Consider the following 24,281-nt stretch of genomic DNA (forward strand, 5'->3'; position numbering starts at 1 on the left):
AGGGAGGCTCATTCAGCTCAGAATGCACCATAATGTCTCGGCAGCACATTTAAATTATATGTTTAGGCTGACAGGCAAACGTATTTCAGGGCAGAATCCTTAGAAAGCAGGAGACAATTTCCTTCAGCTCCACGTCATCGTTTGATGTAGATTTCCTATTATATTCTTGAAGTATTATGAAAAATGGATTTGAAGATATTTTCTTGACAGTGGGTAGACTAGTGGAATCCAGTGACTGTATTTAAAATGTGCAGGGGTTTGTTATAACATGGTAATAGAAATATCAATTGCACTGACAGGTTAAAAAAAAATCTGTCAATGAATGATAATGAAGTTATTTAAATGTCGACTCACTCGCAAACATTTTCCAAACCCTAAATTATTCTCACTGCTTTAACCTCATGCATCCTAAGTTATTAAGGAGCAGAGTGTGATGCAGCCAATGCGCCCTTGGCTTTCGGAGCTATTTTTATGCTGCCAAATGCACTAGGAGCAATGAAAGTGGCTGCTCTTAATGATTTTAGGAAAGAAACAAAACACAGACACTGCAGCTGCTTGATTTAGAGGTGAACACTGTTCTGCTTTCAGGACATCTCGTGGGCAGTGATTTGAGTAATGCCCTGATGCTTCCTGTGCCCAAGCTTCCCTCTATAGCCTGAGTCTTTGCTTTGTGACCTTGGCAGTATGGCTCTGTGTTTCTGAAATAAGGCATCTTCCCTCTGTGGGGTTTTGGGTAGGGAAGGAGATGGTCAGAATATCTGTATGCTTTCTAAAGCCTTACTGAAGGAGCAGCTTGGCTCATCCCTGGTTCAGTACGTGCCCTTTAGGCATTCATTCACCCTTCATGTGGAGAAGCCACCTGATTGTGCCAGCACTGTCCTGGGGACTGGGGATCTGGGGGTGAACAAAGATACGTTCACTGCTTTCAGGGCACTTAGAGTAATCAGGAAATGGGTGCCAGGCAGAGATTTTCTGATTAAAAGGAAGAGAGGTGAACTACTGGTTTCTGGTCCAGCATGTAAGAAGTTCACAGTTTGTCCATTTTCCTAGCAAGTTAAAAGCTGAAGAACCTGAACAATTAACAACTCTGTTCAGATCATCCTACAAGTGAAGTCATAGGACAAATGCTGTCCCCCGAATTGGAAAGACCAACAGGCAGACACAGCAAATCACAATTTACCTGAGCAGAAACTCACAAGGAGAAACTTCCACAGGAAACAGTGCTAAGTTACAAAAACTTAAACAGTAGTTGATGGTTTGCTGGAGGCTCAGTGTGGACATGTCTGAGAGTTAAGAACTTCATGGGTACCTAGTCAGAAGGGCCCTCATACTTTTGTGAGTTTTACCTCCAGGAACTTTACCAGCTCCCCACAGTGACAATTGGTGGGGGAACTTACCTTTGTACTTCCGGCAGGGAGAGGGCAAAAGTAACCATTTTGAAATACACCAGAGCATTCTGTCTTTTTTTTTTTTTATTATTATACTTTAAGTTTTAGGGTACATGTGCACAATGTGCAGGTTTGTTACATATGTATCCATGTGCCATGTTGGTGTGCTGCGCCCATTAACTCGTCATTTAGCATTAGGTGTATCTCCTAATGCTGTTCCTCCCTCCGCCCCCCACCCCACAACAGTCCCCAGAGTGTGATGTTCCCCTTCCCGTGTCCATGTGTTCTCATTGTTCAATTCCCACCTATGAGTGAGAACATGCGGTATTTGGTTTTTTGTCCTTGTGATAGTTTACTGAGAATGATAGTTTCCAGTTTCATCCATGTCCCTACAAAGGACATGAACTCATCATTTTTTATGGCTGCGTAGTATTCCATGGTGTATATGTGCCACATTTTCTTAATCCAGTCTATCGTTGTTGGACATTTGGGTTGGTTCCAACTCTTTGCTATTGTGAATAGTGCCGCTATAAACATATGTGTGCATGTGTCTTTATAGCAGCATGATTTATAGTCCTTTGGGTATATACCCAGTAATGGGATGGCTGGGTCAAATGGTATTTCTAGTTCTAGATCCCTGAGGAATCGCCACACTGACTTCCACAATGGTTAAACTAGTTTACAGTCCCACCAACAGTGTAAAAGTGTTCCTATTTCTCCACATCCTCTCCAGCACCTGTTGTTTCCTGACTTTTTAATGATGGCCATTCTAACTGGTGTGAGATGGTATCTCATTGTGTTTTTGATTTGCATTTCTCTGATGGCCAGTGATGATGAGCATTTTTTCATGTGTTTTTTGGCTGCATAAATGTCTTCTTTTGAGAAGCGTCTGTTCATGTCCTTCGCCCACTTTTTGATGGGGTTGTTTGTTTTTTTCTTGTAAATTTGTTTGAGTTCATTGTAGATTCTGGATATTAGCCCTTTGTCAGATGAATAGGTTGTGAAAATTTTCTCCCATTTTGTAGGTTGCCTGTTCACTCTGATGGTAGTTACTGCCCAAGGTAATTTATAGATTCAATGCCATCCCCATCAAGCTACCAATGACTTTCTTCACAGAATTGGAAAAAACTACTTTAAAGTTCATATGCAACCAAAAAAGAGCCCTCATCGCCAAGTCAATCCTAAGCCAAAAGAACAAAGCTGGAGGCATCACGCTACCTGACTTCAAACTATCCTACAAGGCTACAGTAACCAAACAGCATGGTACTGGTATTACAACAGAGACATACATCAATGGATCAGAACAGAGCCCTCAGAAATAATGCCACATATCTACAACTATCTGATCTTTGACAAACCTGACAAAAACAAGAAATGGGTAAAGGATTCCCTATTTAATAAATGGTGCTGGGAAAACTGGCTAGCCATATGTAGAAAGCTGAAACTGGATCCCTTCCTTACACCTTATACAAAAACTAATTCAAGATGGATTAAAGACTTACATGTTAGACCTAAAACCATAAAAACCCTAGAAGACAACCTAGGCAATACCGTTCAGGACACAGGCATGGGCAAGGACTTCATGTCTAAAACACCAAAAGCAATGGTAACAAAAGCCAAAATTGACAAATGGGATCTAATTAAATTAAAGAGCTTCTGCACAGCAAAAGAGCATTCTGTCTTAACAAGACCTGCCCTCAGGAGAAACTAGTTAACAGAGCCTCACCTGCTGGGGATCTGTCAGACCCTAACTGACTAGGGGGAAGGGAAATAAGCAACTGCAACTTCCTCTGGCTACTATGTTCCACCTAAGCAGGGAAGAAATCTGAGAAGCACTGGTAAAGTTCACATTCCAGGGGCAAAGGCTCCCAAAAAATCTGAGAGTTAGTCACAGAACTAAAGAATGTTTTGCCTGGCTGGGCGGGGTGGCTCACGCCTGTAATCCCAGCACTTTCAGAGGTTGGGGTGGGCAGATCACTTGAGGTCAGGAGTTCGAAATCAGCCTGGCCAATATGGTGAAACCTTGTGTCTACTAAAAATACAAAAATTAGCTGGATGCAGTGGTGCATGTCTGTAATCCCAGCTACTCAGGAGGCTGAGGCTGGAGAATAGCTTGAACCAGGGAGGCTGAGGTTGTAGTGAGCCGAGATGGCACCACTGCACTCCAGAATGGGTGACAGAGCGAGACTCTGTCTCAAAAAAAAAAAAAAAAAAAGAATGTTTTGCCTCCCTCTTCGCCTCCTCGTATTACAACCACACAACTAAAGGCCTATTGACTATGGTTCCTTTTACCTAGTACCTCGTGTCAGCTGTTCAGGCATTCTAAGAGGCAAACAATCCAGTTTCTAAAGATTAAACAAGCATCAGGACCAGAGTCATATATGATAGGAATGTTGGAATTAGAAAAACCGATAATTTTTATAAATGTATGATCACCATGCTAAGAGCTTTAATAGAAAAAGCAGACAACATGGAAGAACAGATGGGTAATGTCATCAGAGAGATGGAAATTCTAAGAAAAGATCAAGAAGAAATGCTAGAGATCAAAACCATGTAATAGAAATGAAGAATGCCTTTGATGAGCTCATTAGTAGACTGGACATGGCTGAGAAAAGAATCTCTGAAATTGATGATACCTCAACAGAAACTTCCAAAACTTTAAAAAAGACCATCAAAGTGCAAATACAGAACAATAACTGTGGGGCAACTACAAAAGCATAATATACGTATAATGGGAATAACAGAAGGGAAAGAAAGAGAAAGAAGCGATGTATGAAGCAATGATAACTGAGAATTTCTGCAAAATAATGTACCAAACCTCAGATCCAGAAAACTCAGAGAACACTAAGCAGGATAAATGTCAAAAAGCAAAACAACCACCACAAAAACCATCATAACCCCACCTAGGTATATCATATTCAAAATTCAGATAATCAAAGATTTTTAAAAAAAAACTTTTTTTAAGGCAGAATGGGGAACACCTACCTGTAAAGAAGCAAAGATGAAAAATACATCTGACTTCTCAGATCTATACAGGCAAGAAGAGAGTGGTGGGATGAAATATTTAAAGTGTTGAGAGGAAAAAATAATGAAAAACATCAAGAATTCTGTACCCTGCAAAATTATCTTTCAAAAGTGAAGGAGAGATAAGGACTTAGACAAAAGTTGAGGAAGTTTGTTACTGGTAGACCTGCTTTGAAATAAATGTTAAAAGAAGTTCTTCAGAGAGAAGGAAAGTGATACAGGACAGAAACTCAAATCTATGTAAGGAAAAGAAGAGCACCAGAATGAATAAGTGAATGTACCACAAAAACCTTTATTCTTCTGAGTAATAATCTCACAGATACCACTTTGTTCAAAATAATACCAACAATGTATTCAATTATGTACGCTCATATATGTGTATACACACACACATACACACCTGGTATGCTTATGTACAGGTGAAATGAATGACATCAATAATAAAAGGATTGGGAAGGAGAATTAGGAATAATTTGTTATGACAGAGTGCTTGCACTCCCCATGAAGTAGTGTGTTGTTATTAGAAGTGAACTTCATTAGTGGTAAATATGTATTGCAAACTCTACAGCAAGTACTAAAAAGAGTCAAAAAGAAGAGAAAAAAAATAGGCTAAGAACGGAGAGAAAGTAAATTCATATAAAATGCTCAATTAAAATCACAAAAGTCAGAAAACGTGAAAGATAATAGGAACAAAGAATAAAGGAAACAAAAAGAAAATGGTAAAAATGTGATAGGTAATAATCCAACTATCTTAATAATCATTTTAAATGTCAGTGGTCTAAATATACCAATTAAGACAGAGATTGATGGGGTGGATCAGGAAAACAAGCCCTAACTATATGTTGTCTATAAGAAACCCACTTCAAATACAAAGATACATTCAAATTAAAAGTAAATGGATAGAGAATTATATACCATTCTAACAGTAATTAAAAGGTCTTTGGAGTCATTAATTTTATACAGGGCAGATTTCAGAGCAAATAAAATTATCAGGGTAAAGAGGGGCATTACATAATGATAAAGGGGAGTCAATATGCCGAGAAGACATAAGAGTCCTTAATATGCACATGCCTAACATGAGTGTGTCCAAATACATGCGGCAAAAATTGATTAGAACTGCAAGTGTAAAGATGAATTCATTATTATAGTTGGAGACCTTAACATCGTCTTTCAAAACTGAACAGATCTAGTAGGCAAAAATTATAAGGACATATTTGAACTCAACAACACCATCAACCAACAGGGTAAAATTGGTATCTCTAGACAATATCACCTAACACCAACAGATTACACATTCTTCTCAAGATCACATGGAAAATTTGCTAAGACCACTTTCTGAACCATAAAACACACCTTAACAAACTGAAACAAATAGAAATTATGCAATGTCTGTTTTTCAACTACAATGAAATTAAACTGGAAATCAATAAAAAAATAGCTGGAAAATTTCAAAATAACTGGGGATTAAACAACATGCTTCTAAATATCACATAGATCAAAGAAAAAATCTCAAGAGAAATTAAACTATAATTTGAAGTAAAGGAAGATGAAAATGTAACTTATTAAAGTTTGTGGGATGCAGTAAAAGCCATGCTTAGAGGGAAATTTACAATGTTGAAAGTATATATTTAAAAAGAAAAAACATAAAATCAATAATTTAAACCCCCCACCTCAGAAAATTAGGGAAAAAATGAGCAAATTAAATTGATAATAAGCAGAAGGAAAGAAATAATAAAAAAATTAGAGCATAAATCAACAAAACTGAAAATAGATAATCAACAAAACCAAAACCTGTTTTTTTGGAAAAAAAAAAAATCAAGAAAATGGGTAAGCCTCTAGCCAGGCTAAGAAAAAAGTGAGGGAACACAAAATACTAATGTCAGAAATGAAAGAGGAGAGAGCACTACAGATCCTATGGATACTAAAAAGACAATAAAGGACTATTATGTACAGTTTTCTACCCACAAATTTAATAACATAGAAGAAGTGGACCAACTTCTTGAAAGACACATCTGCCAAAACATAAGATACTGTAGAAATCCGAATAGGCTTGTAACTGTTAAAGAAATTGAATCAATAATTAATAATCTTCCAAAACAGAAAGCACCAGGCACAGTCAGTTCACTGGTGAATTCTCCCATACATTTCAGAAATAAATTATGCCAATTTTCTACAAACTCTTGCAGAATACAGGAGCAGAGGGAATACTTCTCGGCTCATTTTATGATGCTGGTATTATTCCAATATCAAAAACCACCCAATGACATTAGGAGAAAAAAGCAAACTTACAGAAAGTTCTCTCTCATGAACAAAGATGCAAAACCCCTCAATCCAATAATGTTTGGAAAGAATTGTGCATCATGCCCAAGTGGGGTTTATCCAAGATATGTAAAGCTGGTTTAATATTCAAAAATCAATTAATGTAATTATCACATCAACAGGCTAAAAAAAATCACATAATATACCAATAGATGAGGGAAAATAACAAAACTTAATACCAATTCATGGTAAAAACTCTCAGCAACCTAGAAATAGAGGGAACTTTCTTTTCTTTTCTTTTCTTTTTTTTTTTTTTTTTTTTTTTGACAAAGTCTTGCTCTGTCACCAGGCTGGAGTGCAGTGGCGCAATCTCAGCTCACTGCAAACTCCACCTCGCGGGTTCAAGTGATTCTCCTGCCTCAGCCTCCTGAGTAGCTGGGACTACAGGCATGCAACACCAAGCCCAGCTAATTTTTATATTTTCAGTAGAGACAGGGTTTCACCATGTTGGCCAGGCTGGTCTCAAACTCCTGACCTCAAGTGATCCGCCCTCCTCAGCCTCCCAAAGTGCTGGCATTACAGGTGTGAGCCACTGCACCTGGCCACCAATGTACATATCTTAATCAAAAATATTTTATGGCCGGGCGTGGTGGCTTATGCCTGTAATCCCAGAACTTTTGGAGGCCAAGGCAGGCAGATCATGAGGTCAGGAGATCTAGACCATCTTGGCCAATGTGGCGAAACCCCGTCTCTATTAAAATGCAAAAAATTAGCAGGGCATGGTGGCGCACGCCTGTAGTCCCAGCTACTCAGGAGGCTGAGGTAGGGGAATCACTTGAACCTGGGAGGTGGAGGTTGCAGTGAGCCGAGATCACGCCACTGCACTCCAGCCTGGCGACAGAGCAAGACTCCGTCCAAAAATATATATATATAATTTAAAAACGTGAATTATTATCTGAGCCTTCAGTGAGTTATAATCTTTTTGCTGGTGGGGGGATCTTGCCTTGACGTTGATGGCTGCTGACTAATCACAGTGATGTTTGCTGAAGATTAAGGTGGCTCTGGCAATTTCTTAAAATAAGATAACAATAAAGTTTCTTACATGAATTGACTCTTCCTTTCATGAAAAGTTTCTCTGTAGCATGCAATACTGTTTTGATATCATTGTACACATGGTAGGGCTTCTTTGAAAATTGGAGTTCATTCTCTCACATCCTGCCATTACTTTATCAACTAAGTTTATTTAATATTCTAAACTCTTTGTTGTCATTTCAACAATGTTTACACCACATTCACCAGGAATAGATTCCATCTTAGAAAACCACATTCTTTGCTTATCCATAAGAAGCAACTCCTCGCTGTTTCAATTTTGATCATGAGATTACAGCAATTCACTCACATCTTCAGCCTCCACTTCTAATTCTTTTGATATGGTCACCACATGTACAGTTACTTTCTCCACTTAAGTCTCAAACCCCTCAAAGTCATCCACGCGTATTGGAATTAACTTGTTCCAAATTCCTGTGAATGTTGGTATTTTCATCTCCTCCCATAAATCATGAATGTTCTTAATGGCTTCTAGAATGGTGAATCCCTTCCAAAAGCTTTTCAATTTATTTTGCCCCCAGATCTGTCAGAGGAATCACTATCTATGGTAGCTGTAGCCTTACAAAGTGTATTTCTTAAATAATAATACTTAGAAATTAAAATTACTCCTTGATCCACGGACTACAGAATGGATGTTGTGTTAGCAGGCATGAAAACAACATCCATTTCCTTGTACATCTCCGTCAGAGTTCATGGATGACTAGGTACGTTATCAGTGAGCAGTAATATTTTGAAAGGAATCTTTTTATCTGAGCAATAGGTCTCAATAATGGGCTTAAAATATCCAGTAAGCCATGCTGTGAACAGATGTGCTGTCATTCAGACTTCATTGCTGCATGTATAGAGCACAAGGAGAATAGATTTAGGATAATTCTTGTGGACTCCAGGATTTTCAGAAAGACAAAAGAGCATTGACTTCAACTGAAAGTCACCAATTGCATTAGCCCCCAACGAGAAAGTCAGCTTGTCCTTCAAAGCTCTGAAGCCAGCATTGACTACTTCTCTCTAGCTTTGAAATTCTATATGGAATCATCTTTTGATTGAATGTTGTTTCCTCTACATTGAACATCTGTTGTTTACTGTAGCCACCTTCATCAATGATCTTAGCTAGATTTTCTGTATAACCTGATGCAGTATCTGTATCAGCACTTGCTGCTTCACTTTGCACTTACCCATTATGGAGAAGGGTTTTTTCCTTAAACCTCGTGAACCAAATTCTGCTAGCTTGAAACTTTTCTTCCACAGCTTCTTCACCTCTTGGCCTTCATAGAGTTGAGGGAAATTATGGCCTTGCTCTGGATCATGTTTTGGCTTAAGGAAATGTTGTAGCTGGTTTGATCTTCTAGCCAGACCACTAAAACTTTCTCCATATCAGCAATAAACCTGTTTGACTTTCTTATTCTTGTGTTCAGTGGATTAACACCTTTAATTTTCTTCAACAACTTTTTCTTTGCAGTCACAGCTTGACTAACTGTTTGACAAGAGGCCCAGCTTTTGCCCTGTCTTGCCTTTTGACATGCCTTCCTCACCAAGTTTAATCATTTCTAGCTTTTTATTTAATGTGAGAGATGTGCAGCTCCCCCTTTCACTTGAACACTTAGAAGACATTGTAGAGTTATTTACTGGCCTAATTTCAATATCATTTATCTCAGGCAACAGGGAGGCCTGAGGGGTGGGAGGAAAGAGAAGGAGGGAGAAAGGGGTAGTGGATGGCTCGTTGGTGGAGCAGTCAAAACATACATAATATTTATTGATTAAATTTGCCATCTTACATGGGCATGGTTCAGGGCACCCCAAAATGATTATAATAGAAATATCAAAGATCACTGATCACAGATCACCATAACAGATATAATAATAATGGAAAAGCTTGAAATATTGCAGGAACTACCAAAATGTAGCACAGGGACATGAAGTGAGCACGTGCTGTTGGAATAATGGTGCCAATAGACTTGCTCCCTGCAGGATGCCACAAAATTCCAATTCGTAAAAAATGTAATGTTTGCAAAGTAAAATAAAGTGCAATAAAACAAGGTATGCCTGTATATGACATTCTAGAAAGGGAAAATCTATGGAGAGGGTAACTAGATCAGTGGTTACTATGGGTTAGGGGAATAGGAAGAAGGAATAGGAAGAGGACCAAGCATTTTTGACCTAGTGAAACTATTCTCTATGATATCAAGTGGTGGATACATGTCATTATGCATTTGTCAGAACTCATGGAATGTATAACACCAAGAATGTACCCTAATGATTATGGGTGATGATTATGCTTCGTTATAGGTTCTTTGATTGTAACAAATGTAACACTCTGAAGGAGGATATTGATAATGGGGGAAGCTATGCATGTGTAGGGATGGGCTATATGAGAACTACTTATTTTCCGCCCTGTGTTGCTGTGGACCTGAAACTGCTCTAAAAATCAAGGTTATCAATTTAAAAAAAGTAGAGGGCATAGAACGTAGTCACCACCCTAGTGTCCCTTCTTTCCACACAGCTGATTGTATCTTCTAACAGCAGGGGCTATTGTAGCCAAAAGTCCTTGCCAAACCATATGAGCTTCTCAATTTTTCTTTCATGGAAGTCCACTGGGTAACACAAGAAAAGCAAGCATCCATCAGGCTAGCAAGAAGTCGAAAGCAAATAGTGCCTGCTGTGCCTAGGGTGCTGTTCTGAGTGCTAGGAAGACATCTGTGAACAAAACAGACATCAGCCCTGTTCCCATGGAGAAAGACACAATAAAAATAAGTAAAAATCTATCAGACAGGGATAAATATTGTGAACAGAAAATAAAAGCACCTAGGAAGGGCAGAGTGTGCTGTGGGGTGGGTGAGGGAGGCTGTCACTTCATACAATATGAGCATTGTTCAGAAAGCAATAAGACAGTTGTCTATTAGGTGTCTGGGAAAAAAGCTTTCCAAGTGAAGGGACAAGGCTGGAATGTGAGTGGAGTGGGGGGGGAGGCAGAGAAAAGAGAGGGATTGGGTATCAGGCAGCTCACAATTATATTGCAATCCTATTAGGTGACAATTGGAATGCAAATTATACATGAAATTCTGTGGAGTACTGAGAGATTTATTTGTTGTAGAAACCAGGGCACTGACTGCCTACTAGATAGTGATGTTATTGGGGGGTCTCAGTTACCCCAAAGGGGGTTTTTTCCTGTTTGGTGTTGCAAAAGCCAATACACAAAACTGAAAGTGAGTGTCAAGCAGTACTGTCTTTATTCAATCATCATGGAATTGCAGAAGTGGGAACGTAGCTCACAAATTAATTTCCCAGCTCCTGAGAACCAGGCAGTTACAAATACAGGGTATCTTTAACATAGGGGGTTGGGTTGAAGAGCAAGGGGAGGAATATTTATGCTTTTCTTTTGAAGGGACTGAGACTTTCCTGGAATCAAGGAGCTGCCTCTTTTCTATTTTTTCTTGGTCTCCTCCAGTCATTGTCATGGTAACTGTCAACTGTCATGATACTGGTGGGAGTGTCATTCAGCATGGAAATTGGATTATAATGAAGCTAGAAGTTCTTCAGAGGTTGAGTAAGCTGCAGTTGTGGATTTTGCTAACTTCAGCTGGTTTATTTCTAAGAAGGAACTCCTGACCACAGACATCCTGTTTGCTAAAAATAAGCAGAGTTAAAGCTGAATAGGAATCTAGTTTTGACATACTGGCATTGCAGTGGGCAACATAAGTGGGCTAGGAGTCCAACTAAGTCATGTAGGCACTGCAATGGGTAACAGTGAGTGACTGATTCCAGTTGTGTTTTGCTTCAAGAACTTGCTTTTTCTATTAGACTGAGATATCTTGCTAATCTTGAGAAGGCATCATCAAGTCATTAACTGGTTGAGCCCAATCACTTTGTCCATATTTTCAGCCTTCACAGGAGTCAGGCTGGATCAGATAAAGGATATACCTTCTTTTCCTCATAGATCCTCGTGAGAGTTTCTGCTTATGGGTGATGATTATGTTTCATTATAGGTTCTTTGATTGTAACAAATGTAACACTCTGAAGGAGGATATTGATAATGGGGGAAGCTATGCATGTGTAGGGATGGGCTATATGAGAACTACTTATTTTCTGCTCTGTGTTGCTGTGGACCTGAAACTGCTTTTTTTATTTAATCAATTTTCCCTGGCAGGTCTGTCTTTTAATGGGTATAAAGAAAAGCTAGGCTTTGGTCTACACCATATAAAACCGCAATGAGTTTTAGTTAATGTTTCTTTTACTAAAAAATGCTCAACTAGGTTTTCTGAATACATCTCCTTAACTGCAGATTTCTCCCGGTGGCTTTTGACAGAGGCACGGCAGTGTGGAGTTAAGGATGCCGGCCAGTGCTCACTCAGCACCTCCCAAGATCTTTTTTTTTTTGTTTTTTTTTTTTTTTGAGACCGAGTCTGTCACCCAGTCTGGAGTGCAGTGGCGCAATCTCAGCTCACTGCAAGCTCCGCCTCCTGGGTTCACGCCATTCTCCTGCCTCAACCTCCCGAGTAGGTGGGACTACAGGCGCCCACCACCATGCCCAGCTAATTTTTTGTATTTTTAGTAGAGACGGGGTTTCACCGTGTTAGCCCGGATGGTCTCGATCTCCTACCCTCGTGATCCACCCGCCTCGGCCTCCCAAAGTGCTGGGATTACAGGCGTGAGTCACCGCGCCAGGTGCACCTCCCAAGTTCTTTAGTCTTAAGCAGGCAGGTTACACTTTTTAGTCTTCCTTATTTGTAACATGTGATATTAATATCAGTGTCCATCTCATAGGATTCTACAATGTGAAGAGCTCAGATAACATTGTATGTACTCAAGGAGCATTCATTGTTATGACGTTATCTGTTAGGATTTTTTTTTTTTTTTTAGACGGAGTCTCGCTCTTGTTGCCCAGGCTGGAGTGCAATGGCGCGATCTCAACTGACCACAACCTCCGCCTTCCGGGTTCAAGCGTTTCTCCTGCCTCAGCCTCCTGAGTAGCTGGGATTACAGGCAGGAGCCACCATGTCCGGCTGATTTTGTATTTTCAGTAGAGATGGGGCTTCTTCATGTTGGTCAGGAAGTTCTCAAACTCCCGACCTCAGTTGATCCTCCCACCTCGGCCTCCCAAAGTTCTGGAATTACAGACATAAGCCATCACACCCAGCTTCTGTTAGGATTTTTAAGCATAATGGTCTATTCAGAAATGGAATTCTGACATAATTATTATAGAAGCAGAGTGTGGAATCTTTATTTCTTATATTCCAGTTCTTACCATTGACTCTGTGATCCAAGTACCACGTAAAACTACTAGCACATATCCTTCGAGATATGATAGACTAAATTATGCTACATTTTTAAAATATTGTAATTGCTTTATGAATATCTTTTCTTCTAAGCAACCTAACTCAAAATTATTTTCAGTGGTTGTGGTTTTCCTTGAGAGGGTTCATGTTATAGGTTTTAGTAAGTATTGAGCAAAGAACACCAAAAACAATCAAGAAAAAAAGTTAGAAAATGAGTAACAAAAGCTGTCATTTATAGTTTGCTTCCGTGCCAGTCATTGTGCTTATGGGTTAATTTAGATTATAATGATTCTGTGTTTATTTAGGATCCCATTTGATGGCACAAGATTATAGTGAAGGAATTCCAGTCACACACTGCATTTCTGCAACTCCTATGGAAACTAGCTGTATCCTATACTGATCCTTTTTTCAAGCGTGATAGGAGATTTTGCCACCTCAAAAAGATTATAACCTCTTGGAAGGCGCGTGGGATGCCTCAGATGGTGGTTTCTGAACTCTGCAGAGCAACTTATTTCAGCTCTATGTATATAGTAAATACTTAAATAGAGACATACTTTCAAATGTTCTAAAAGCCACTAAGATATATTTGTGAAAACAGTAGTGTAAGGATTAAAGATCAAAAGCAGAAGAAAGTAAGCCTTAATTTAATCACTTGCATATTTATTTTCATGGAATGCTTATTTTGTTAAGCTTTTAGCTTCTTCTGGCACAGTATAGGTGTTGACAGAAGCTCTCTTTTTCATTTATGGATACGTCAACCTGTAAACAAAGCCTGAAAATAAAAATGCTTGCTTTGAAATGATTTTTTTTAAATGGTACAAGTAAAGAATTCAAGGCTGCATATGTCGCATCTTAATTATGACTATTTAAGATACACATTTTAAGATCCTTTCCTTTTTTTGTTTTTTGTTTTTCTATTACAACAGTAGTCACTTTATGGTTAGTACAGGCTGGCATTTCTGTTTGCAATTTTCATTTAAGATACTTTTATAGTTCCTCTTTCTTATGAAATTAAGATCCATACCTTTCTTTTTCTTTCTTTGTCTTTGATCTTATGCTTCCCCAAGTGTGTTGCTCAGAACACTAATCTCATTAGATATCCCTCAAGAATGGATCCTATCATCAAATATGTTTGGAAAATGTCGCATGAAATATGCTTTTAAGAGGTACAATGTATATTAGAATAATATAGTTTGTGAAAAGTTATGAAGTAAAGGAACATTAAATGTTGACTAATCATATATTTCTCAATATTTTTTGTTCTTGGAAAATGTCCTCTCCCGTACCTAAGGATGATAGTTAAAATATTTAACCAGCACATCGGCTCACCAGCCAGTCTGCTGCCCAACCTCTTTTTTGGGCAAAAAGCATCCTCTGCTCTTTTGGAGCTCATGTCCATAGGAGACTACAGCTCCCATAAATGTGCGACTAGAACTGGAAGCATCTCTTAGCTGTGAATCAGGGCTTACAGATGGGCACTAGAAATTGCCTTCCATGGCCGGGCGCGGTGGCTCATGCCTGTAATCCTAGCACTTTGGGAGGCCGAGGCGGGTGAATCACAAGGTCAGGAGATCAAGACTATCCTGGCTAACGCGGTGAAACCCCGTCTCTACTAAAAATACAAAACATTAGCCAGGCATGGTGGCGGGTGCCTGTAGTCCCAGCTACTCGGGAGGCTGAGGCAGGAGAATGGCGTGAACCCAGGAGGTGGAGCTTGCAGTGAGCCGAGATCGTGCCACTGCACTCCAGCCTGGGCGACAGCGCGAGACTCCGTCTCAAAAAAATAATAACAATAATAACAAAAGAAAGAAATTGCCTTTCATGACGCAGTGCCAACCCAAGGTCACTGTGTCCCCCACTGGCGAGCAGCCTGATTGGCAAAGGCATGGACAGATCAGCACAGGTGTGTTGGTCTTGGTGCTGGAGCAAGTTTTTTGAGGATGTCTGCTGTGCCAGGCCTCAATCTTTTGATTGCTAGACTGTGAGGAAACTTGAGAGGCCCCTGAGTGAGAGACCATAGGTGATAAGGCTCGCAGGAACAGCTACTCAGAGAACTTGGTGCAGTAACTATTTATCAACTGGTTTGAAAGTATTTACTATTTTACTTCTGTACCACCATACCAATGTACGCCAGCTGATTGTTGGTTCTACCGATGAAACTTGTCAACACTGTATCTAATTCTAGTTCTTTGGGACACCCTTGGACAACCGCTAATCTATACCACTTGGATGTGTGACAATGCATCATTTTCTCTCTATCAATTGCTTATTACAAAGCCATGGTATTTAAATATGCAATTCTGCTCGAGTGGAGAATTATCAAAATTTGGGTTAACTTTTGAGCTTTGTAAAATCAAGAAACAAGAGATGGCACCAAAAAATAATGATAGATACCTTGAGGGATCTGGATTGGTGGATGAATTATGTTACAATAAGATAAAAATGTCCAATAACATAGTGTAAGCTTTCTGAAAAAAATGTTGCTAATATAAATCCGACTAAGTCACTCTATTGTCATCTTGTCCCATTGGGATTAGAGTTTAATACGCACCCACTCACCCACCCACACAAATACACACACATGCAAATAAGGATGATTGTATGTAGCATCCTTATAATATAATCCTCATTTGCCTTTCTATGGCTTGTTTTTTTAAATGTAAAAATAGTCATCGAGTAGCTCAGGGATCAAGTTAATAGAAATTATAAGAAACTCATCACACTCTCTATAGACTAGTTCCTACTTTTTTAGTCTCTTTTTTCTTTTTCTTTGAGACGGAGTCTTGCTCTGTCACCCAGGCTGCAGTGCAGTGGCACAGTCTCGGCTCACTGCAAGCTCCGCCTCCCAGGTTCACGCCATTCTCCTGCCTCAGCCTCTCCGAGCAGCTGGGACTACAGGCGCCCACCACCACGCCCGGCTAATTTTTTGTATTTTTAGTAGAGACAGGGTTTCACTGTGGTCTCAATCTCCTGACCTCGTGATCCGCCTGCCTCGGCCTCCCGAAGTGCTGGGATTGCAAGCGTGAGCCACCGCGCCCGGCCTTTAGTCTTTTTTTTTTTCATTATTCCACTAGGAAAATTGAACCATTCTCTCGTCTCTCCTGTAGTTTTACTGATTTCCACCTATCATCAGGCTAAATTTATTAATGTAGCAGTATTTACACATTTCATTCTTCTCCTACCATCCCCCGCCCCCAGGTAGATTTTGCATCTGTTTTTTTGTGTTCTGGAACTTGTGAGTATTGTTCAGAATAATGAATAGAAAAAAACTGTACAATAAAAGGAGGTAGTTTGTCTGGAATTGGTGGGTTCTTGGTCTCACTGACTTCAAGAATGAAGCCGCGGACCCTCGCAGTGAGTGTTACAGTTCTTAAAGGCGGCGTGTCCAGAGTTTGTTCCTTCTGGTGTTCAGATGTGTTCGGAGTTTCTTCCTTCTGGTGGGCTCGTGGTCTCGCTGGCTTCAGGAGTGAAGCTGCAGACCTTCGTGGTGAGTATTACAGCTCATAAAAGCAGTGTGGACCCAAAGAGTGAGCAGTAGCAAGATTTATTGCAAAGAATGAAAGAACAAAGCTTCCACAGTGTGGAAGGGGACCCAAGCGGATTGCCACTGCTGGCTCAGGCAGCCTGCCTTTATTCTCTTATCTGGCCCCACCCACCTCCTGCTGATTGGTAGATCCGAGTGGTCTGTTTTGACAGGGTGCTGATTGGTGCGTTTACAACCCCTGAGCTAGACATAAAGGTTCTCCACGTCCCCATCACATCAGATACAAAGTATTGACACAAAGGTTCTCCAAGGCCCCATCAGAGCAGCTAGATACAGAGTGTCAATTGGTGCATTCACAAACCTCGAGCTAGACACAGGGTGCTAATTGGCGTGTTCACAAACCCTGAGCTAGATACAGAGTGCCGATTGGTGTATTTACAATCCCTGAGCTAGACGTAAAGGTTCTCCACATCTCCACTAGACTCAGGAGCCCAGCTGGCTTCACCCAGTGGATCCTGCACCGGGGCTGCCTGCCAGTCCCGCGCCGTGGGCTCGCACTTCTCAGCCCTTGGGTGGTCGATGGGACTGGGTGCCGTGGAGCAGGGGGTGGCACTCGTCGGGGAGGCTCGGGCTGCGCAGGAGCCCACGGAGGCGGGGGAAGGCTCAGGCATGGCGGGCTGCAGTTCCGAGGCCTGCCCCGCGGGAAGGCAGTTAAGGCCTGGCAAGAAATTGAGCATAGTGCCAGTGCGCTGGCACTGCTGGGGGACACAGTACACCCTCCGCAGCTGCTGGCCTGGGTGCTAAGTCCCTCATTGCCCAGGGCCAGCAGGGCCGGCTGGCTGCTCTGAGTGCAGGGCCCGCCAAGCTCATGCCCACCCGGAACTCCAGCTGGCCCGCAAGCGCCGCATGCAGCCCCGGTTCCTGCTTGCCACCTCTCCCTCCACACCTCCCTGAAAGCTGAGGGAGCCTGCTCCCGCCTTGGCCAGCCCAGAAAGGGGCTCCCACAGTGCAGCAGTGGGCTGAAGGGCTCCTCAAGTGCCACCGAAGTGGGAGCCCAGGCAGAGGAGGCGCCGAGAGCAAGCGAGGGCTGTGAGGACTGCCAGCACACTGTCACCTCTCAGTAGAATAAGGCTAGCAAGATGCGGGAGACACATAAGAAAGAGAATGTTGACTCAGGAGGTTAAGATAAGAATGGAAAAAAAGACAAAACACCAAGAGTGGACTAGGGGCTGGGTGCCTTGGTGCACGCCTGTAATCCCAACACTTTGAGAAGATGAGGTGGGTGGATCACCTAAGGTCAGGAGTTCAAGGCCAGCCTGACCAACATGGTGAAACCCCGTTTCTACTAAAAATACAAAAATTAGCTGGATGTGGTTATGTGTGCCTATAATCCCAGCTACTCGGGGGGCTGAGGCAGGAGAATCGCTTGAACCCAGAAGGCGGAGGTTGCTGGGAGCCGAGATCACCGAACTGCACTCCAGCCTGGGTGACACAGTGAGACTCCGTCTCAAAAAAAAAAAAAAAAAAGTGTACTGGGGTGGGAAAGAAATCTTAGATATTTCTTAGAGAATACCAGGGAATTCCCTCAAATAAGCTGTGAATTTTGTAGAAAAAAGATTTGGAAGGAAGATGTTAAGAAGTTTTGTTGTGATTCATTAATAAGATATCCGTGAAATAGTTCTGGAATGCTCCTCAAATATTCTTGGCTATCAAGCTAATGTGTGTTTGATTATAGTAGTGCAGAGACTGGTCCTGAAATAAGCCAGGTATATATTTTTGTTACAAAGGTAACATCTAGTCTGTGATGCTCTAATTTTGTTTTCTAAACTTACCCATTTTCAGGGTTCATAGTTCTTTCAAGAAGTTTTGTGCAGTACTTTGTTCCTCAGAGATTAGGAATGGCATCTAAATCCTCTAAGGTGTTGACTGTTTTCTGTTTGCCATCTATGTATAAATTTTAGGAAGAAATATCTTGAATCTCCAGCCAGAATAAATCCTTAATTCCTAGCTCCAGGATCACTTTTATGCAGCTTTCTTGCTGCAGTGTTTGGTCCACCGTATATACTGAATGGATGGTAGTGAGGTTGTTAACACACAATTCTGCTTAGTCGATATGGCCTATAGGAATTTGTAACTTTTACCAGTTTCAGAAATTAATTAAGATGATTACAATTTTTGTATTTTTCTAATTAAATCAACTTTAATTTCTAAACATTGTTAACTCATATCTCTATCTTTGCACTTAACATATTATAAATATTTGTTTATATTTCTTTCTTTCAAATAAAATTGTGACATACTTGAGAGTAGAGACTGTGTGCTATGTCCTTGCACTTAGCAACACTGTCTGATATGTCTTAGAAGCACTACAAATATGAATGAATGAATGAATGAATGAATGAATGAATGAATGAATTTTATCAACAATCTCCTAAGAAAAGAAAGCTGAGAGGAAATTTTATATCATTTTATGTCTATCTCCTTTTTATTTATTTATTTTTTGTGAGATGGAATCTTGCTCTGGACAAGGCTCTGCCTAGGCTGGAGTGCAGTGGCACGATCTTGGCTCACTGCAACCTCCACCTCCCGGCTTTAATCAGTTCTCCTGCCTTGGCCTCCCGAGTAGCTGGGATTATAGACGCCTGCCACCATGCTTGGCTAATGTTTGTATTTTTAGTAGAGACAGGGTTTCACTATGTTGGTCAGGCTGGTCTCAAACTCCTGACCTCATGACCTGCCTGCCTCAGCCTCCCAAAGTGCTGAGATTACAGGTGTGAGCCACTGTGCCTGGACTTTTTTTGTTTTGAAATAGAGTCTTGCTCTGTGGTCCAGGCTGGAGTGCAGTGGTGTGATCTCAGCTCACCACAACCTCTGCCTCCTGGTTTCAAGTGATTCTTGTGCCTCAGCCTCCCAAGTAGCTCGGACTACAGGCGTGTGCCATCAGGCCAGGCTAATTTTTGTATTTTTGATAGAGAAGGAGTTTCACAATGTTGGCCAGGCTGGTCTCGAATTCCTGACCTCAGATGATTCACCCATCTTGGTTTCCCAAAGTGCTGGTATTACAGATGTGAGCCACTGTGCCCAGCTCTATATTCTTAAAAAAAATTTTTTTAAAAAAAAAGAAAAAAAGGCCAGGCGCAGTGGCTCACGCTTGTAATCCCAGCACTTTGGGAGGCCAAGGTGGGCGGATCACCAGGTCAGGAGATCGAGACCACGGTGAAACCCCGTCTCTACTAAAAATACAAAAAAAAAAATTAGCCGGGCGTGGTGGCGGGCGCCTGTAGTCCCAGCTACTCGGGAGGCAGAGGCAGGAGAATGGCGTGAACCCGGGAGGCGGAGCTTGCAGTGAGCCGAGATTGCGCCACTGCACTCCAGCCTGGGCGACAGAGCGAGACTCTGTCTCAAACAAAAAAAAAAAAAAAAAAAAAGGAAAAAAAAGAGAGAAAAAAAAAGCTGAGGTATAATGAAAGCAACATGGGGCTTAGGCTAAAATATCTGAATTCAATTTCTAGCTGTCCATTTATCAGGAAATTTTTTTAATTTCTTTGAATAAGTCACTGAAGTTCAGCCATTTTCATCAAAGACAGATAATAATCCCTACTGTACATAGTTGTGATGATGATATAATAAGATTAAAATTCTGAAATAGAGTAGACCTTAGAGAAGGTAATTAAAAGCAATTTATTTAATCTGAGTGAATAATTTATGACCAATGGCTAAAGTTGAGAGACTCTATAGGAAAAACAGAGTCAGTGTCGAGAAGTCATGTCCTACTGACTCAGGATTGCTTAACACTGGAAAAGGCTATGGAGTATGAAATTCATGAAATCTCACTTATTATTGAGACATTTTCTTGCTCTCAGAAAAGACTGACTGACCTTTGAAGGGACTGACCCACCATATATTCCCTGACTCATGGAAGAAAACACAATTTGTAGATAAATCAGGAGAACCTGCTTTTCTGCTGTGCCAAACATAAAGTAAAAGTTTGGAAATGTCATATCTGACTAAAAACTCTTTACTACTTTGGTCAAATCAAGGGACACCGTCATCTCTTAATCTTTTTAAATTAACCACATTCTTTATGCAATGTGCGTACATTAAGGAGCAGTAGAGAGATGGAGTTTTAATTTTTACCAATTCAATTTAAATGCAAATTTTAACCACTCACATGATGCTACTGTGTACATAATTAAGCATCATTATATACTACATGAATCATTGAGAAACCTCCTGAGAGCCATTCTACTATGTAAAGCATGCATTATACTGACAAGCAGCCAAATGACGTATACTTCTGTCCTCATTAATGCTGTTTTTGAATTATAGGTCAACCGATTATGGAACAACCTATGAGAAGCTGAATGATAAAGTTGGTTTGAAAACCATTTTGAGCTATCTCTATGTGTGTCCTACCAACAAGCGTAAGGTAAGAAATGTATGTTCAGCATGCTACTCATTCATGATGTGACTTCTGTCTTGGTTGGCTAACCTCTCTAGCTACCTAAAAATCCATTACAGTTAAGCTGGGATTAGAAATGTAAAGATGGGTTGATGGATGTTAAGGTTGTAAAATGTCTGACACATCATAATTTTCAGATCAGCAGCTGTGAATGTAAAAGGGCGAGGGATAGGTAGATCATTACCATTTCTGAAAGGCAGCTACAAAGAATGAGTCTTGTTGGGTGGAAGCTGCTGACTCTCTACTAAGAGTTCTGACCAGTCAATCGCAAGAATCAGAATGAGTCTTGACAAGACAGCAGAAAAGATGGATTTTCATCTGATGTCCCAGTTTTTCCTTGACATGGAACAAATAGATTAACTAGAATTTAAGTGAATGCATTGTCCTACAGCAGATAGGAAGTTTCATTTTTAAAGTTTGTTCAGTCTGCACACAAATGTCAGGATGAATGCAACGCATTTAGCAGAATAGAGTAGCTTGGAAAGAGTGATAAGATTAGTCTCTTCTGAGCATGGATCTTAGCTGCAAGAAGCCTTGGAGATCATCATGTACAACACCGTTATTTTACAGATAAGAAAACTGAAATTCAGAGGAAAGAAATCGTTTGTGCCCATTGCGGAGTTATGGCCATAATTAGGACTAGAATTAAGGCGTCTTGGTTAGCAGTCATACTTTTTCCACTATGTCATACATTTCCTATTAAGAGAGCTTATCTACTCCTCAGATATGTCATTTTTTAGGAAGAAAATATTCCTTTTAAATGAGGAAGACATTTATTTGTTCCTGAAGGGGAGTGGTACTACATCTATACCTTTGTTTTTATAAACTTGCATTATCAAATTCTGAATTCTGACATACAATTGCTAAGTAGTACATAGGTTACATGAACTAATAGTATTAATCAGGAAATAGAAACATGTCATTCATTAACATACCCTAAACCATAATGTGTTATGAAGGTAGCACTGATGTCTACGTTCTCATCTCAGATTTTTCATTCGCTACTGTTAGTGACCTTGGGTAGGGTCTGCATTTTGCCATCTGGAATATGGAAGGTGATGAAAATATCTCTTAAGCAATCACTCTCAATCCTGGCTGCATGTCAGAAGGTACACTCTCAATTCTGGCTGCATGTCAAAAGTGGTCCCCAAATGTGCAAGCTCTAGCCCCACCACTGTTGCTCTGGATTAGGGCTCAGGTAACTATATCTTGATAAAGCCCCCCAGATGCTTTTGATAGGTATCTAGGATTAAGAACCACTAATATAAAGTGTAATGTTCACTCTGGCTGTAAGCATTTCAAGTTCTTCAGTAGAAACAGCATAACTTTTCAGTTGAGCATAGACTCTGGAGTAAGAAGAAGAGAGAAAACCCAGCTAAACTGATTACAAAGCATATAAGCATGGTGACTTACTTAATCTCTCCAAGCACAGTAGGATTCAGTTTAAAAGGGGGACAGTTATAGTACCTACCTACCTCATGCGGGAAGTTGTAAGGATTATATGAAATTAGACATTTCAAGTGCTTAGCACAGAATAGTAAAAGCTTAATTAATGTTTTCTCTTCACTTCATTCTTTTTTCTTCCTGCAGTGTCCAGCAGAACTTGATGATAGAAATTTTCTTCTAAGCTTTCCTGTACTTTAGACATTAACAATTTATGGCTTTTGAGTATTTGAAATATGGCTAGTGTTACTGAGTAATTGGATTTTAAATTTCATTTAATTTTAATTAATTTAAATTGATATAGCTGTGTATGGCTGATGGCCACAGTACCACACAACCAATAATGTCAACCTCACAAATTTAGAACTATACCCAAACATTCCTATCTTCCCTTTACTGGCTGGTTACTTCATCAACAATTACATCTAAACAATTTTGATCTGCTGTATGCAGTCCCAAATTAAGGAACTGAAGTTATATCTTTTATTTTTATAATGAAATTTAATTGTTTGTTGGCTTTGTATTGATGTTTACAATCTCTCTTGATTTTTCTTCTAGTTCACATTTTTAGCAAATTTAATTTAACAGTCAACAAACTGTGTGCTAGGCAATGTGCTATGCACTGTAGGATATAAAGAGAAATAAGCCAGCAACTCATCCTCAGAGGTCCTATATTCTAGTACTAAATGTGGCATGACGTTTTGTAATTGAAAGATCCCTGAACTAAGATTCAGAAATCTAAGTCCCTGCCTTGAATCTACTTCCACCTAACAGGTGACTCTGGGTGAATCATTTACATTTTCTCCATTTGTAAAGTAATACAGGAAAATGGAAGAAATTTATGCCTGGAAGAGACCTCAGAGTAATCAATGATAGTCTCTGTTTCATTGGTGCTGTTAGAGAGAAACATGAAAAAAAAATATGCCAAATGTCAAATCTAACTATAGGCTTTTCTGTAGCTGCAGAATATATGGTGATGATCCAGAAACTTCAGGATTGTTTTCAGGAGCAGGACTTAAGTAGTGAGATGCTCAAGTCCAGATATAGCTGCCAAGACTGGAAGGGAAGCAGAGAGGTAATAATACAGCAAAGAGCCTAACCATCAAATCCACTCAAGTCAATATACCATGAATCAGGCTGCATAATTAGTCCATAGTTATCTGAAGGACGTTTAAAAGGGCATTTAGCCATGGGCATTTTACTGTTCTTAAGACTTGACACACCCTAGTTCTAGAAAAAGAGAAGTCCCTGTGCATGACTATGAGGGAATGGCTTTCTCTGGGACTGTTACCCTTCAGAGCAGAAGTGGTCCTGAGCTGTTTAAATCACAATGTTATGAGTGAACCTAAAGGAAGAGATCTTTTCCTCTATAGATAAATGAGGCCTTCATGGTCACTTTCTGAGATGTGGATAGATTTAAGAAATATTGGAGGACGATGAAGGTCTTAACAGTGGTACACAAATCAATAAAGTTGACATCGCAGTATATTTGTGCACAGTTTTTCTACTTATAAGGTGAATTTATCACCATGAAATATGTACTCCACCCACCCAAAGGACATAATTGAATCAAAGAGATAGTACTTGCACAACATTTTAAGTGTGAATATATTTTCTCCAATCAATGATAATTTATGTTAAAACAAAAAGAAGAAAGAAATTTCAGGCTCTGTTAATTATGCAGAACAAAGGCAGTGCTCACATTTGCTCCAATTCTTCTAGGACTTAAGCTATCCTCCAGTGAAAAGGGCAGACTCCTTTAAAAAGTTGTATGTATTCTCTCAGGTCCCCGGGGTGCTATCTAGCAAGTCAGAATCTTTTGTACCAGATACTTCTCTCTGCTT

At 40.2% G+C, this 24,281-nt stretch overlaps 1 protein-coding gene across 3 annotated transcripts in view; it reads left to right on the forward strand.

Moving 5' to 3' along the window:
- SORCS1 (sortilin related VPS10 domain containing receptor 1) overlaps positions 1-24,281 on the forward strand; it is a 602,630-nt gene that overhangs the window by 322,519 nt on the left and 255,830 nt on the right. For all 3 annotated transcript variants that reach the window (XM_032178269.2, XM_058436040.1, XM_032178276.2), the window contains exon 3: positions 20,862-20,961. In XM_032178269.2, the coding sequence (XP_032034160.1) occupies positions 20,862-20,961 (100 nt within the window). The remainder of the gene's footprint in view (positions 1-20,861; positions 20,962-24,281) is intronic.

The sequence above is a fragment of the Hylobates moloch genome, unplaced genomic scaffold (genome assembly GCF_009828535.3).
Source record: "Hylobates moloch isolate HMO894 unplaced genomic scaffold, HMol_V3 SCAFFOLD_3, whole genome shotgun sequence".
Lineage (NCBI taxonomy): Eukaryota > Metazoa > Chordata > Mammalia > Primates > Hylobatidae > Hylobates > Hylobates moloch.